The 16,629-nt window shown below is 48.3% G+C and overlaps 1 protein-coding gene across 6 annotated transcripts in view; it reads left to right on the forward strand.

The window, feature by feature from the left end:
* Positions 1–16,629, forward strand: part of LOC100124255 (protein slit) — an 80,325-nt gene that overhangs the window by 60,367 nt on the left and 3,329 nt on the right. For 5 of the 6 annotated variants that reach the window (XM_031932530.1, XM_031932531.1, XM_001608127.5 and 2 more), the window contains 17 exons: positions 437–587; positions 1,019–1,165; positions 1,494–1,565; positions 1,643–1,714; positions 2,011–2,174; positions 4,411–4,612; positions 5,546–5,617; positions 5,824–5,895; positions 6,555–6,626; positions 6,914–7,077; positions 10,579–10,798; positions 12,136–12,445; positions 13,712–13,925; positions 14,418–14,879; positions 15,660–15,872; positions 16,166–16,312; positions 16,401–16,540. In XM_031932530.1, the coding sequence (XP_031788390.1) occupies positions 437–587; positions 1,019–1,165; positions 1,494–1,565; positions 1,643–1,714; positions 2,011–2,174; positions 4,411–4,612; positions 5,546–5,617; positions 5,824–5,895; positions 6,555–6,626; positions 6,914–7,077; positions 10,579–10,798; positions 12,136–12,445; positions 13,712–13,925; positions 14,418–14,879; positions 15,660–15,872; positions 16,166–16,312; positions 16,401–16,540 (2,894 nt within the window). The other variant, XM_031932533.1, reaches the window with a different exon arrangement.

The raw sequence follows: 16,629 nt of genomic DNA on the forward strand, positions 1-16,629 counted from the left end.
ATAAATTCAAATGAAAATCGTCGGAGATAAGATTCTCGCTGATTTTTCGCTCCGCTGAAAAATAAGTCGGACGGTAGAAATACAAATTCTCTGCATTAACCCAAAAACTAACGGCTATTCCCAGATAGCTTGCAGCCCGCTTCGCTACCTATATAACGCCCTGCAGACTCGTAAAAATAACTCGAATAAGTCGATCAAAGCTTGTTAACACCGCTGCTGCTACTACTCATCGGCTCCGAAAAAAAACTCGTATAAGCCGCGTCCTAATTAGGTTCTCTCTCACTCTCTTTCTCTCTCGCTTTCTGTTTAACTTCCGTACAAAGAGGTGTAAAAAAAGGCGTTACTGCTGGTGCTACTACGTAAGAAGAGAGCAAAGTTTCAGCCGAGAGCGCATTTTAATCGGGTCATTGATTTTTTTCCTCCGACTCCTGAACAGGCGACGAGGAAGTTCTAACGAAACGTGCGGGCGAGTGCATACTGCCGGGGCCCTGCCCGTCCTCCTGTACCTGCAACGGCGCGACCATCGACTGCTCCAATGGAAAACTCACCAGCATCCCCAAGGATCTGCCCGTGTACACGTCCATTCTGTGAGTTTCCGCCACTTGTGACGCTCTTATATGTTATTTATCTTATTTCGCGATTCTTATAGAACTTTGGCACACGACTCGCGTCTTCGTATTTAATGTATAGTTCGAATCAATAATTGTGCTCTCCTCTGGTGCATTGTTAAATTCCGAATATTATATACGGATTCGAGCGATCGCGATGATTAATTATTCGGAAACCATGTCACTGTACGACTCGGCCCTTGCGCGCTCGAGTTTCCCGATGAGAATTCTTGTATCTGAATAATTGAATCATTTCGAAATAACAATTTTAATGGATTCCGAGAGCGCTTCGCGCGCTCGCTAATTTTGATTCGTATACTCGTAATTAATCATGGAGCGAGTGAGCATAGTTGGTGAACACAGTTCTAATGATCCGTGGAATTTGCCGCTTGTTGCGGATGTTACAACAGTTTGCTGGCGAACAACGCAATCGAGAAAATCAAGGCAGAGGGAATTTTCGAAAAGCTCCCGGAGCTGCAGCACTTGGATCTCAGGGCTAACAAGATTTCCCGCATCGAGGCTTCCGCTTTCGAAGGAGCGCACAAATTAACGGATCTGTGAGTAATGCAAACTAGACATTCATTATTCCATTCGCGCAGAGCCTCGGGGCTGCGACGGCAAGCCCCTCATACTTTTCGCCGTTCTCAAAACTGCCAGCCTCCGCGCACGCTCAAGAGGACATTCTCTCGTCCGGCGGCGCAACTTGCCGCGCCCGAGAGCCTCTGTACGCGAAATTTCAATTTACTTCCACTTTACGTCAACTCGCGCGCGCGTGCTTTCAAAAACAAATATCGAATTGCGCGCCCGAGTTCCAATCAAAGTTTTTCCGAACCGAACGAACGAACGAACGAACTGACGAAAAAAACGCCAACTTTTACTGCGCAGGGTTTTGTCCGACAACAAGCTCCGAGAAGTCCACACGAAAATGTTCGGCGGCCTGACGAGTCTGAAAAATCTGTGAGTATATATAGTATTATATAACGGAAGAATCGACGGCAGCCATCTATATATGCATTCTCTTTTTCCGTCCCCAGGAATCTCCACGGCAACGCGATCACGTGCATGATGCCCGGCTCTTTCGACAATTTGCCGCACTTGCATTCCATGTAAGTATAGCCGCAGAGCTCGTTAAGCTTCCTGTCTCTCGCTTTCTGCCTCTCGATATTCACGCGGATATCTGAGCGTCGATGTACACACATGCATCGGATTTCCGGCTTTGGCCGATAAGCGCGAATACGAATATTCCCACTGGGACAGAGCGCACGACAGAGAGGGAGAGGGAGAGAGAGAGAGAGAGAGAGAGAGGAAGACTTCCGACAGCCGGTGTCAGCCGATAGGACGAGGTGATAATTTCCTTGTTATTTTTTCGCTTATCCACGCCTCGCGCTCCGTTGATTTTCAGAAACATCCAGGGAAATCCGCTGTCGTGCAACTGCCACTTAGCCTGGTTCGCCGAGTGGCTGAAGAAGCGCGATAGCACCTCGGTCAGCGGACACTGCCACGACCCGCCTCGGCTCAAGGCTGCGGCTATCAGCGACATTCCGCGCCACGAGTTCAAGTGCAACAGTGAGTTGATTGTTTCCAGCTCTGCTCTATATCTGTATGCGCTTGCCGTATTTATTGTACGCGACGCCTTTCCCACATTAGGCCGCCGTACGCGCACCTCTGCTGCGTTATATATATATATATATATATATACCGCTGTGTTTTCATTCCCGTATATTATAACGCTCCACTCTCGCCTCCACAGCAATTACAATTGCAAATTCTATATGCGCGCGGGATCGCGGCCCGCTAAAAAAACTCTCATATTGATAAAACAAACCTATAAATAAGCCCGCGGCTGGCAGCGGCGATATTTTTCCGAGCGCGCAAAAAAAACTGCCGCAGCTTCGGAATCTTTGTTCAAACACATAAAGCAGGCGATAACTTTTTCAATCAAGATTCCTCGTTTTTCTGCATCCATAAAACTCGCCAGCCGTGACTACTGTCCCGCACGCGGTGCAGCCGACGTGTATAGGTATATCGATTGCGCGTAAACAGCGAAAATTCCATCGGCGGCGATCTATAATTTTTCCGAGCGTATATACAGCGCTTAGGGATTTTTCTCAGTGCTGCGCGCGGCGATTTGCATAATTTATGGAAAATCAGACTGCTTGATCTGCGGTAGCGCTAGACACGCGCATTAAGCCAAGCCGGATAGGGATCGCTGCTTATTATCTCTGAACTTTCTGTGTTAATTGCGGATAATTATATTCGAAGGCCTCCTGCTGATACGATATGCGCGTCACTCTCGTATAGAAAGTTGTCGGAGACGACTTTTCCGGAAATAGACGGCTGACTACACGAATATAGATCCGCTTCTCGGACCGAGTTATTTTAATTTGTTATCGACGCGATCTTTGTTATAAACTCTACTGCTGGCTCGAATTACTCCCACGGATAATAGCTTAAAACGGATAAAACTATAACTACTCTGTGTGTTAATATTTCATTGATGAAAGCCTGTCGAGGATTCTGCAAAAGTGGATTTTCAATCGACGGCTTTTTAATTTATAGGTCGATTTTAATAACGCATGCAATATCCTGTCGATCGTAACGTGATCCGATGGATTACGCGAACGCTTTTCAAGCGTTTTTCCTTCGCTGATGTATGTATACGGCCTAACGTGAGAGCGTACTTTAATTTACTGCGAATATTCGCGCGTACATGCCTCCATTTCAATATCGTTTCCAGAAAATATTTCCAGCTCATAAATTTCGTATGATAAAACCATTCCGTCAAACGCAGAAATTTGAGTTTCCACTCGTCCGCGTGCGAGAGCAATCGCGTCAAACGGGCGGTTTATTTACTTGACAGAATTCACCTGCAATTTCGATTATTATTCGCGAACGTTAAAAAATATCCGCGCGCGTTCCCGCCGAGTGTATATGTTAAATTTTAATCTCCATACGAGTGTCCGTGCAGCGCGGCATAGCGTACAGGCCACTCGAAAATACAAAAGCCATCTTTTCAAGCGACTTCTCTTCAGAGCGCGCCGTGCATATACCCGCAACAAAACGTTTCTCCCGTTCGCGGACTGCATAATTCTTCCTCGGCGGAAATTTGCGAGAGAAAAAATTGAAATTCTCTCCGACGGAGAGCGAGGCTCCATTATCCTCGAAGGGAAAAACTAACAAACGTAACGTCAAATTCGATCATTCCTATGCGAGCGGCTTCGACTGACGGCTCAAAGTACAGCGCAATGGTAACACTCCAACTCGCCGCAAACGACTCGTGAAATGCAAAGCGAGCGCCTTTAACGAACCGACAGTTAAACAAAGCCATTAAAAAGGTCGAGAAAGAGCGAGAGAAAAACCGGAGATAAAAAAAGAGCCGAACGAAACACGTATAGACGTCGGCGGCAGTGGTGCGGTGCTGGCGCGGCCAGATAAAACCGCACGCAGATCCTAGACCTGCTTTCCCAGCGCGCGCGCGATAGGCCGCAAATCATCGATCGATCTCCGCAAAGCTCATTCGCCTCGCGAAACCTCAGGCTTGCGCGGACGACGTTTTTTCTCCTGTGCACTCCCCGCTCGAATGTCAGCGACCGCGCAGCGTGACATGCGAAAAAGCGCGGCGCGCTGCGGCACAAAATGCTCGGCTCGAATTAAACGCTGCATGTGGCTGTGCGCGCGCGCACGCGTGTAATGTGATGTAAACGAATTTCAAGCTTTGACTCGCGCAAATCCAATGTTCGCGCGCCGAGATTCCTCGGGATATAACATAATAGAAATCCCGTTCCATATCTCTGTTCTTCAGGTGACAGCGTCGGCTGCCTCGGCGACGACTACTGCCCGCCGCAGTGCAGCTGCGCGGGCTCGGTGGTGCGCTGCTCGCGCTCTCGACTGACGGAGATCCCTCGCGGCATACCGCCCGAGACGACGGAGCTCTATCTCGACGTCAACGACATCAAGACCATCCAGCCGGAGAGGCTCGCCCACCTCAGCATTCTCACCAGGCTGTACGTATATGGCGTGATCTTCGTCATCGGGCAGTGCGAAAATATTCCAAGCTCTCTCGCTCTCGTCAATAAACGTATTGGCCTTCTCTGTCTCTCTCCATTCGACGATGAGACGATTCTTTCATTGTATGGTATAGCCTCGCGAAGGCGCTTTATGCCGTGTACATTGAAGCTAGCGACGAAGATTAACGATTTTTCCATTGAGCAGGCTAAACGATTTTATTGCGAGACGGAGATATCGTCCTCTCTTGCTCTGTGTCTGTGTGTGCATGCGCGCATTGGGAGTTTTTTTTTGGCATCGCCCCGCGGCATTAGCGTTACTTTGTGGAGTCAAATGGAATTCCGGGCCGAGTATTACCGGCGCGCATGGCTGCAAAAAACTAATGACTAATGGCTTTTAAGAGGGGATTATTGTTTTATTCACGGCGCGGCTGTTCGAGAGGCTGGAAGAAATTTGATTTATGCATATGGCTTTATAATCGCCACGAAAAATTTCAGCAGGGCCATGTACGAACGATTATAATCGAATCGACTAATTATCGATCAGCCGTAAAATTCCTATACCTCCGATCCGAGTCGGAGGCGGAATCTATAAGTGAAACGGAATAATTGCCTTTAAAATTAGCGCGGCAATCGATGCGATTAAAAGCCAATGAAAGCCCGCAAAGTTGTGCAAACGGCGCTCTCTCGGCGGTAAAGCGACGGTTTTTTACGATTCTCGCGGCGCAAACTTGGTATTATTCCAAAACGATCGTTCGCGCGTTTTCATATAATACCATGGAGGCGCATAAAGAAATTCCCATTGCGCAACGCGCAGCAGCAGCAGCAGCATCAGCAGAGAGAGAGGAAAGAGATACACCGTGTATTGTATATCGACGAGCGTTTTAACCGATGCGTCTGTTCTTTCTCTCCCCGCATATATCGAATCTGCAGAGACTTGAGCAACAATCAGATTGGAATGCTATCGAACGACACGTTCAGGAACCTTACGAAACTGGCACATCTGTAAGTAGCGGCTTTACTCGCTATCTTTCTCTTTCTCTCTTATCGACGTATACCTGTAGCTATGGCGCTGGCTTAAAGCCGATGTACGCGCTCGAGCGCCGCTGCGGGTTATTATGCGGCGCGCGAGCGGGAAATCGCTTACGCGCTCGTATAACCGCACGGCGGCGACGACGGCGTGTCTCTAATGCCTTTTTATCTGTTTGCAGGATCATCAGCTACAATAAGCTGCAGTGCGTGCAACGAGGTGCTCTCGCCGGTCTCAAGTCCCTGCGCATACTGTAAGTGTCCGCGGGTATACCTATAAGACGTATAGCGCGACTCCTCTGACGGACGCGAGACGCGAATTATTTATACCTTGCTTGATTAGCCGTGTGTATGTGACTCTGATTTTGCGCTTCATGCACTTGATTAATGGATCTTGAATAATGAAGCTGTAGACTTTGAATGAGTCGCGCGCGCTCGTTCTTTTTTTTTTGTTTGGTTTCATTGCTGTTGAATAATCCCCGGATGATTGATTGCAATAAACGTATAATTTTAGCAGATGAAATTCCTACCTCGCATTTATAGATCCCCAGAGTGCTTTTTAATTATAGATCTTCCGCGAGAGTGTTCTGTAATTGAATTACGCCCGGTCACGCTAGATTAGTTTATTCCTGAATAAGGTCGATTCTTTCCTTCGTATAAATGCGTGAAATACAATTATAAATGTAAACTTTTCCAAGAAATAAAGTAGCCCGACTTCTCGAGGGAAGATTAATTAAACCATATTGATTTATTCAGAAGCAATCGTATTCGTCACGTTCGCTCGATTGTACGTCAATCATAAAAGAGCTTGATTTATATAAAACGTGTCTCCGGAAGCAGAAACATGAAATTCAATTTCCAAGCTAATCTGTTGATTCACAAACGCTGAGCCAAGGAAATCGTGCTGTTACAGGTCGCTGCACGGGAACGACATATCGGTGATACCGGAGGGCGCCTTCGAGGACCTAAAATCCGTCACACACGTGTAAGTAGCGACAATCGGAGTTGATTCTCCTCCTCCGCCTCCTTCTCGCATATAAGCCTCCCTCGCTCCGAGTCATCGCGCCTGCATTATATACGGCGGATTATTATGCGCGATAGGCGCTTTGACCTGGCCCCGTATATGCATGTAGCGGCTGTGCGCGCTCTGTCTCTCCTCTTGGTCCTGTCCTTCTCTCTCTCTCTCTCTCTCTCTCCTCTCCTCGAGTATACTGCCGAAGCGCGCACACACACACACCAGTTTAACCGAGCGATGTGTAAACCTGTTTATAGTGCGCTCGGCTCGAATCCATTGTACTGCGACTGCAATATGCGCTGGCTGGCCGATTGGGTCAAGCGAGATTTCATGGAGCCGGGCATAGCGCGCTGCGCGGAGCCGGCCTCCATGAAGGATAAACTGCTGCTGACGACGCCCGCCAGCTCCTTTCAATGCAAAAGTAAGCACCAAGTACTTTATAACTACAGATCGTTTTTTTCTCTCCTCCACACACACATACGTATACCACACAATACGCACACACGTAAACAGCAGTATTATGGTTGATATTTATGTACATGTACACTAGCTCACTATATACTCTTGTTTGGACTGGTTAATTTTTGTTTGGTGTTTTGGCCGCTCTCTCGCTGTCACACGTTCGCGTAGATATTCGAATTCCTTGCAGTATGACATCTCTTTCTCTCAATATACGCAGTCGTTTGCGGGCTTTAGCTTTATAACTGCTGCGGCCGCTGCGGAGTAATAAAAGCCCAGGCCGTACGGCTGATTTATTCGCCGGAAAAACTCGGGCATTTCACTACTGCAAGGAATTTAGGGAGTATGTTTTTACTCTTATTTTTTTATTTCTCTCTCTCTCTCTCTCTCTCTCTCTCTCTGTTTTTTGATTTTGTATTTTCAGCGCTGCTTACGCGCCGACGCACACGCACGCGCGCTCTTTCCCTCCTCCGCTCACTCACTCTCTTTCTTTCTTCTCTTTCTCCATAGTTTTTTTCCTCCTCTTAATCACCTTTTTCGGCGCTTCCTTTTCTTTTTAAACTGGTATTTGTCTGTTTTTTATTATCTCTTCCTGGTAGAGGAGGATCTTTAGAGCTGTTTGGTTGGTTGGTTGTTTGTTTGTTTGGTGCACTGGGACGCTCTCGCACTCTGTCAGGATGGCGCGCGAGCTTTTATTCGAACGTCCGCGGAGGAGTTTCTTTCTTTTTGTTCGAATTTACACCTCTCACGTGCGCAGACTGTTTATAACGCGCGCACACACACACACAGGCTGTTAGAGAAATAAAAGTTTATCTCGAATGGCTGACCGTTCACGCCGCGCGGAGCGGTGAACTATTTAAGATAACGCTCGGCAGCCCAAGCAAAAATAATAAAAAATGCAAATAACTTTGTTCCACTCCACTAAGTGTGTATTCAAATCCTTTTTTTTACACCCGCCACTTTACACATTGTTTTATTGCCGGTAAAAGCCGTCGCTCGAAATATATATGTGCGTATATATACGCGTGCGTTCTCGTACGTATATTGGATTTCGAATGTTCGATCCGTCCCTGACGAGTGTCTCCCTCTCTTTCGGTCTGTACATAAAAGGTTTTGTGGCTGCCTGGTGGTCTTTATGGCGGGCTGCTGCTGCTGCAATCACGTCGATAAAATTCTTTTTCTCATAACCATAATCGCGCGAAATGCCAAAGTCGTCCCGGGACCGAAAAAAAAACGCGCCGTATAGTGTAGACTATATAATCGAAAGCCCTCGCTCCCTCGCACACAGAACACAACAAACGCGCGAGTTTTACGTTCGAAAAATGCTGCGTTTTCGCTTCTCTTTATTTTCGTCCGCGCGAGCGGGCGCTTAAAGCTCTGTTTATAATTCGGCGCTAATTCGGCGCGTGTTCGCTGATATTTACTCAGACGCTTGGGCGGTAAAGAAATCCCGGGGCCGAAGCGCGAGATTTGCCTAATTAAGGCAAAAAACCCGGTTGGGGAAAATAAAAGTAAGCCGCGAAGCGCGCGTGCACATAAAAACACGGTCCTCCGAAAAAAAAGAGCATCGCTCTCTCTCTCTCTCTCTCTCTCTCTCTCTCTCTCTCTGCGTGTATTGTCGCCCGAGAGAACGAGCGAGAGCGGTTGGCACAAAGTCAACTCGACCGACGAAAAAACGGAAAAGACTAGCCCTGTGCCGGGGACTAGTATAGCGTAGCAGTGGTAGAGAAAAAAAGGGCGTCATAAAAATAAATTCCCGTTTCCTCAAACGGCCGACGTTTACGAGCGCGAGCTTGCTTATACACATCAAGGGGATCGCGCGCGGGCGCGTGAATTATGCAACGCGAAATTACGGCTTGCTTAATAATGCAGAAATCGCGCGCGTATCGCGTGGCAAGGGCGATTCTCGCGGCGGCCGATGTAGGTACACACGTGTACGTAATATTTAGCCCTGTGTGTGTGTGTGTGTGTGTGTATATACTGCCCTCGGAAAATGTTGTATCGATTCGCGAAAACCACGACACGGACTCTCTCTCTCTCTCTCTCTCTCTCTCTCTCTCTCTCTCTCTCTCTCAGCACTTTAAATCAATCGGCGAAAAACGGCCGTGTGTATCTCTGTGTGTGCCGCGATAAATGCGCTTTTCGCCACCGAAACAAGAGCCACTCGCGCGGATAAATCAATCGAGGAGAGAAGTATAAAGCGCGACACGCCGGGAGGCGGCGAACTATACAATGAGAAAAATTATTGCCACTGCGGCGTCGATGCGAATGATGTAGGACCTATACACGCGGAGCGGCTATCTCTGCAGATTGGCTCGTTGTTGTTTTTCGCGTGTTTCTTCGAGCTTTGTTTTAATTTTTCTGCACCTGTATAACGCACAATGCGGCCCGAGTGATTTCTTCGGCGTCGTTATTTACAGCGGCTACCTGTTCGCGGGATTCGATTTGATGAAAGAACAGCGTCGGAGAGTTTCATTACGCGCCGCCGCGGGTGTAATTGATTTACGATTTCATAAGAGCTGGATTCAGCATTGTCCCGATCCGCGCGCGGTTATGTAGCTCGTCGTGTTCGCTCGGGTATGAATGAAAAATCTCCGTAATTCATGCCGTACAATCTCTCGTTCCGCGCGTGTATTTACTGTAAGTACGAAGAAAAAGGGAGAATATATTCGCTAATCGATAAAAACACTCCGCGTTATTGCTCGCGGAAACGGCTGCGTTCGCGCCGATGACATCCCGCACTAGTTTTATGCTGCTGCTGCTGCTGATGCACGCTGGCTGCGCCGTAGCGTGTATTATCTGTGTTTTATATTTTTTGTCAACAACTCTTTGCGAGGAGGAGGAGGAGAAGGAGAAGTGTCTTGCATTCCGCATAAAGTTCGCGGGAGTTCGTTAAAAAAGAGCGGCGTATTGAAGTGTGTATAGCGGGAGGATGAAGTCCGAGTTTTGACGCGGATGAGGGAAGCGGAATGAAAAAGAGGCCGGCGTGCTAGTTAGGGCTCTGAATAAGCCGCTAATCAGAAGTTGGTTTCGCGAGTTTTCCATGGGCTTTCTGTCGCGCGCGAAACTGCCGCGGGGAAAACCGACGTCCTCCTCGCAAAAGAACTAGCTCTCTCACTCACTCTCTTTTTGTGGCTCTGCGTAGTTATTGTTTCGCTGTTCTTTTTTTTTTTTGGTTTGTTTGCCTATGCACACCGACTGCTATACGTGGGCAGAATCAGGCACAAAAGAGCAAAAGAAAAAAGAAGGAAGGAAGGAAAATTTGGTTATGCATACGCAGTAGAATCTTCTTCTTCTTATTCTTCTACTGGTTTGTGAGCGAAATGTTTGTGTTATTTTGCAAAGAAAAATTTGTTGCACTGCTATCAGCACCACTGCCACTAGTCACTGTTACTAGCGACGCGCGGCCCCGTCCGTTAAATACTAAAATTTCTCATTAATCGTAGACCTTTCTTCCGCGCAGCCAAACAACAGCCAGCCGAGGTACTGGCGAAATGCAACGTGTGCTATACCACGCCCTGCCAAAACGGAGGACTATGCGAGGCGCTACCACACAAACAGTTTCGTTGCAAATGCGCGCCAGGATATCACGGGGACCGGTGTCAACATAAAATTGACGCGTGCTATGGAAATCCTTGCCGGAACGCCGGAACTTGTAAAGTACTGGAGGAAGGAAGATTCAGGTGATTTGAATTTGCCTGCCGTTCGATTTTTTTTTCATAGACTAATCTGTATGCGTAAACTCACTCCCTCATCAATCATCGATCACTATACCATCATCGCATTTTTATTTTTCACCAATATCACGCCTGTGTGTATGTTAATAAGAGAAGGCCTCTCTTTTGTGCAACTTGTAACTTGCATCGGGGCGATTTGTTTTTGGCCGCGATCCGGGCTACGATAATGAGCCATGAATAAATACCGAGTGTAAATTTCAAAGCAAAGAGGGCTACTCTGCTCTGCAGCACATGTTTTACTTTGTGCGCGGGCGCGCGCGCGCGCGCGCGCGTCGAGTTAAATGCGCTCGGTTTATCTTTGCGTCGGAGTTGCAGCCGCCGCTGCCTACGGCCCGGCACACTTTCCGAGTATACACACGAAACGTTGAATTACGACTGATGCAGCTTCTTATTTTTATGTCTCCCTCTCACTCCCCGCCAACCCGACTCTCTATACACGTCTCTCGACGTTATTAAGAACTTTCGCTCTCGCTCTCGATTAATACACTTGGGAGGATTTTCTTTCAACTTTCAAACGCTCTCGGTCTATCTTTCTCATAGCGTGTTGATTGAACGCGAGCTGCTGAAAGTTTGCTGCTTTTAGTTTACCTTATTAATCGGTGCAAATTAGATGGCAAATTGGATTTTTTTTTAAGATAGCTGCTGCCGCTTGCGTTCTTTTTTCCACGGCTCAAGCTCAATGAATCTAGTTAGTTTGATTTCTCTCTTTCTTCATCAACTCCGCTCGAAGGGGTTTCGCAAAAGTTTGCTCTCGCTTCCGCTCGCACAATAACACGTTTCTTTATTTCAGCTTTATCTTTACTAAATAATAATGTATACGTAGAGCTTTGGTGTATTTCTGCTTACAATGCGCGTGCGAGCTAACATTTTAATAAGCCGGCGCCTTGAATGAAGCCGCAGAGCAAAATGACTTTGGCTGACGTTGATTAAAACGAATTACAAATTCTTCAACAGCGGACTCTGGTGTAAAATCCAACGCGCTCGCGTGAAACTTCCATTCGCTAATTACTCAGCGGTGGAATGTGTCGGAAATGTTGCGATCAATTAAGATCGTTAGTAACCTAGATATTGTGGAGTGACTGGCGAAAAGAGAGAGAAAAAAAGCGCGAGCGCGGTGTATAACGATTCTCTCCCTGCATGCGAAAGGCTGCGGATAATTGTTGCGCGAGCGCGAGTTCATTGACGGGCTGTAGCAGAGAGTACTGGGCGCGGGCAAGAGGGGGGAGAAAAAAGAAGGAAAAGTTGGGGTGAAAAATACGTTTCTCTCTTTGCCTCTCCTGCAGTTGCAACTGTGCACCCGGATACGAGGGACTCAGATGCGAGAACAACGTCGACGACTGCGCGAACCACAAGTGCGTCAACAATGCCACCTGCGTCGACCTCGTCGAGTCCTACCGATGTGACTGCCTACCAGGATTTACCGGCGAGCACTGCGAGGCAAAAATACCCTTTTGCACAAAGGAACACAATCCTTGCAAAAACGGAGGCCGATGCGTCGACCACCAGAGCCACTATAGCTGCGAATGCCCAAGCGGTTTCGCCGGTGCCAATTGCACTGACAACCTGGATGACTGCGATAATAATCTGTGCCAGGTGAGCTGTCGTACACGATACTATCTTTATATACCTGCGCTCTCTCTCTCTCTCTCTCTCTCTCTCTCTCTCTCTCTCTCTCTCTATCTCTCTCTATAACTCATCCTTTGTTGTACGCGAGTGACGACGCGTGAGAGAGTGTCAACAGGCATCTACGCGATGAGCAATCGATGATGCGATACGACGTTTATCGGACCTTCCTTCCCGGATCTCGGGGCGATAATATTGTTCGTTCTATTTACCCATACGGCGATTTCATAATGAAATCACCTGGGTGCGATCGACCGCGAGAAAAGCGATATTCTCGCGCTGGCTCTGAATATTCAACAATATAAGGAAGCGCTTTTAACAATTTGAATATCGAAACGCTCGCCCTGTGTTCGAGACACGTGTATCGCTCTCGGGGTTATTAAAAATTTGTTAAAAATTCCTCTTGAAAGCGCTCCGGCTCGTGGAATTAATGTATTTCAATACTAGTACCTCGTTATATTCGGCTGCTACGTGCCGCGTTGTATTGACAATCTCGCGTACATTTATAGAGGCGCGCTGCGGTGCGGCTCTCGTAAATAATTCAGCGCAAGAACAAAAGTCCAGCTTCGCTTGGCTTGCATAAAGCCGCTAACGAATTTACCTCGCGGGCGGTATACGCGAAATCGCGACGCTCGATCGGGCCGCTTATTTTTTCAACTCGTAAAAGTCGAATTTTTCGCGCGCGCGAGCCAGATCCGCTCTCACGTGACGTAAGCTACTTTCGCGAGTCCCGCCGAACTTTAACACGTAAAGTCGGCTTGGAAAAAAAAGAAGAGGAAGCAGAGCCGGCAGAGAGAGCATTGGGAGATTTGCCATTAAATCTATTAGAGGGCCTCCGTGTGTGATAGCGGTAGAAGATTGAGGTCACAACGGCTCGCGGTGTACAGAGAGCAGATTAATCCGCGACCTGTGTGTGTATGTATCTTTCTCTCTCTCTCTCTCTCTCTCTCTCTCTCTCTCTCGTGCTCGCGCGAGAAAAAGAGAGCCGACGCGTAAGCTCGTAAAAGGGGTCAGAATTTTCATCGTAATCTGATTGAAAAATAGAATTAAGTCGCTTTTGATAGAGAGAGAGAGAGAGAGAGAGCCGAGAGTGGTTTCCTTTGAGCGGCTGCGGATCAGCCGCTGCACGCAGGTTAATAAAAGCGCGAGTTATAGCGCTCACGCAGACTATTCATTCAGATATCCGAGGGCTTTTCAATATGTGCAGATAAGAGCATTGGCTTTTCGATTTTTCAGAATGGTGCTACCTGCATCGATGGCATAAACAATTACGAGTGTAAGTGTGCACCAGATTATACAGGGAGGTACTGCGAAGTTGCACCATCAACTGCCTTACTATACCCTCAAACTAGTCCGTGTGCTCATCATGACTGCCAACATGGTGCTTGTTTCCTACCATCGCCGGGATCTGGAGCGGATTACTTGTGCCAGTGCCATCCTGGTTACACTGGTGAGTGCTGGATTTTCCTGGCTTAAACTTCCTATACTACATGGGTATCGATTGAATCTTCCAAAGCGCCGAATGAATTCCGCATGCATCGCTGGTTAATTACTTTTCGGCTCGTTTTTTTCCTTACTACCTCGTTCCCATTACCAGGAGGGAGCGCGCGAGCAGAATTCTCGAAGTGGGCTCTTCGGCGAGATTTAAGGGGATTTCGAGTGGCTCTCTGCATTATTATGCAAAACGCGCGGTTCGCCGAAGCTCTCCGCGTATGATAATTATCTATGACTTGGCAGAACGCGAGAAGGATGGCCGCGCGCGCGTGTAATAAAATTGAAGAAGCCCTCCGCTAAACCGGACTCTGGTCTCGCGTCGAAAGTTCGCCGTATACCAGCACAGCGGAAAAATTGACTCTAACGATACGGCGGGGGGGGGGGGAGGAGGAAAGTTTTCGGGATATGGGACGTGAGTGACGTATCTTGTGTGTTCGTTTCGTTGCAGGCAAGAGGTGTGAGTACATGACGAGTCTGAGCTTTACCGATAACAACTCGCTGGTCGAGTTAGAGCCACTTCGCACACGGCCCGAGGCAAACGTGACGATTATTTTTACAACGAGCCAGGAGAACGGAGTACTGCTTTATGATGGGCAGAGCGGCGAGCACTTGGCCGTCGAGCTGTTCAACGGTCGCGTGCGCGTCTCGTACGACGTCGGCAATTATCCGACCTCGACGATGTACAGCTACGAGCAGGTGTCGGACGGCAAGCCCCACATGGCCGAGCTCATCGCCGTCAAGAAGAACTTCACCATGAGGATCGACCGGGGCGCGGCCCGCAGCATCATCAACGAAGGGCCCAAGGAGTATCTCAAGCTCACCAAGCCCATGTACATAGGGGGCGTTGCCACGGAGACTGCCAATGTCGCCTTCACCGAATTCCATTTGCGGAACATTACGAGCTTTCGGGGTGAGTCTCTCTCTCTCTCTCTCTCTCTCTCGCTACTCTCACTACTATATACTCTTCCACATCCCTTCGCAGCAGCCGCCGCACCTCTACTACTACTCCCCGTCCCAGCCGCCGCTGCCGCCGACAGAGCGATGATATTGACTTTCTCGGCAGCGAGAGCTCGTTATAAAGCCTCGCACCAAGCGCGATGCCTGATTGAATTTATTACCGCGTGTGTACGCACGCACTCGGCGCGCTGAGCTTTTATTAAGATGTATAAACAATCGTCCTGTGCTCATCCGCGCTTCATCTTTTTTTTCTCCGCGGGAACGCGCGCCGCGAGATATTCATGAGCCGGGAGCTTTATTAAGTATGGACGAGAGGGTACCGTGTAGGAGCAGCACGACTGCTGTTATTCTCCGCGATTAGAGAAGCGGGATTAAGTATTAATGGCCGGCCGCGGGCTCGTACTGGCTGTGAAATTTTCTGCGAAAGCTACGGTTATTGCTGCGCGAGTTTTTTCTCTGCCTCTCTCGCGGTTCTATACACGACTCTTGCCCCCCCCCCCCCCTGTTTAATGGACTTGTTTTGTTCGAGCGGTTTTATCGTCGCAATAAACAACCCGTGCATTTTTTAATCCCGCGTGCAAAAACTGCGGCCGGCTGCGCAAGGTGGAATCCGACGAGCAGACGTCAGTCATCGGAGGAATCCCGAGCGCGCGCGCGCGCGCGAGAAAAGGCTCGTCGCGTAGAAGGCGGGACCGCATACTGACACCTTGTCGTCTGTGCCTACGTGTTGCAGGTTGCATTTCGGAAATGTGGATAAATCACAAACTGGTCGACTTCAGCAACGCAGCGAAAATGAACGGCGTGACGCCGGGCTGCGGCACCGACGACGAGGAAGCTGACGAGGCCAACAAGGCCACCGACGTTACTGACAACATGCAAGTCGACAATGCTGATCAGGTGGTGGTGCCGCAGCAGCAACAGCAACAGCACGTCCACGAACATTCCGGTACGCAAGGGCTTTATTTGCGTAAATCTGTTTGCTCGGGAAATGGGACGTGAAAAGCGCAATTTCACGTATTCCGATATTTAACCTCTTTATTCGTTTAAATAATTTATTATATTATTCATACGGACAATCGGAGCGGAAATCATTTGTATTCCGACGTCGTGCCATTCATGTGTTGTTTCATGGTAATGCATAGGACCTTTTTAATTCCCCGAGCAAACAGCGAGTTCCAGAGCGCCGTATAATAACCATATTTCCGTTTAATGCAATAAAATGTAAATTTCGCTTATTAGATTTCGCAGTATTATCCAGTTCAAGTAATATCGACCCGTGCATGAGACACGAGTGCAAAAAGGGCTCGACATGCGAGCCCGCGCCCTTCGGAACTGGCTACACCTGCAAATGCCAAATCGGCTGGCAAGGACGCTACTGCGAGAAAGGTACCGCGTCAATTACATTCCCTTTATTTTGTAAGACATAATCGCCTGCCTTTTATTTAATTTCGCGACGATTTTTCTGCACGAGCAGCACCGACCTGCAGAAAAGAGCACATTCGCGAGTTCTACACCGCGAATGGATGTCGGAGCCGAAGACCCGTAAAGCTCGCTAAGTGTTGGGGCAGCTGCGGTAATTCCTGCTGTTTGCCACGCAAGACCAAGAGGCGCAAGGTACGTAATATTATACGGAGAGAAGGGAAATTTACTCGCAGCGAAAATTGAGAATATTATAAACGTAACTCGCGTGTGAAAATTTCCAG

This window comes from Nasonia vitripennis, chromosome 5 (assembly GCF_009193385.2).
Source record: "Nasonia vitripennis strain AsymCx chromosome 5, Nvit_psr_1.1, whole genome shotgun sequence".
NCBI lineage: Eukaryota > Metazoa > Arthropoda > Insecta > Hymenoptera > Pteromalidae > Nasonia > Nasonia vitripennis.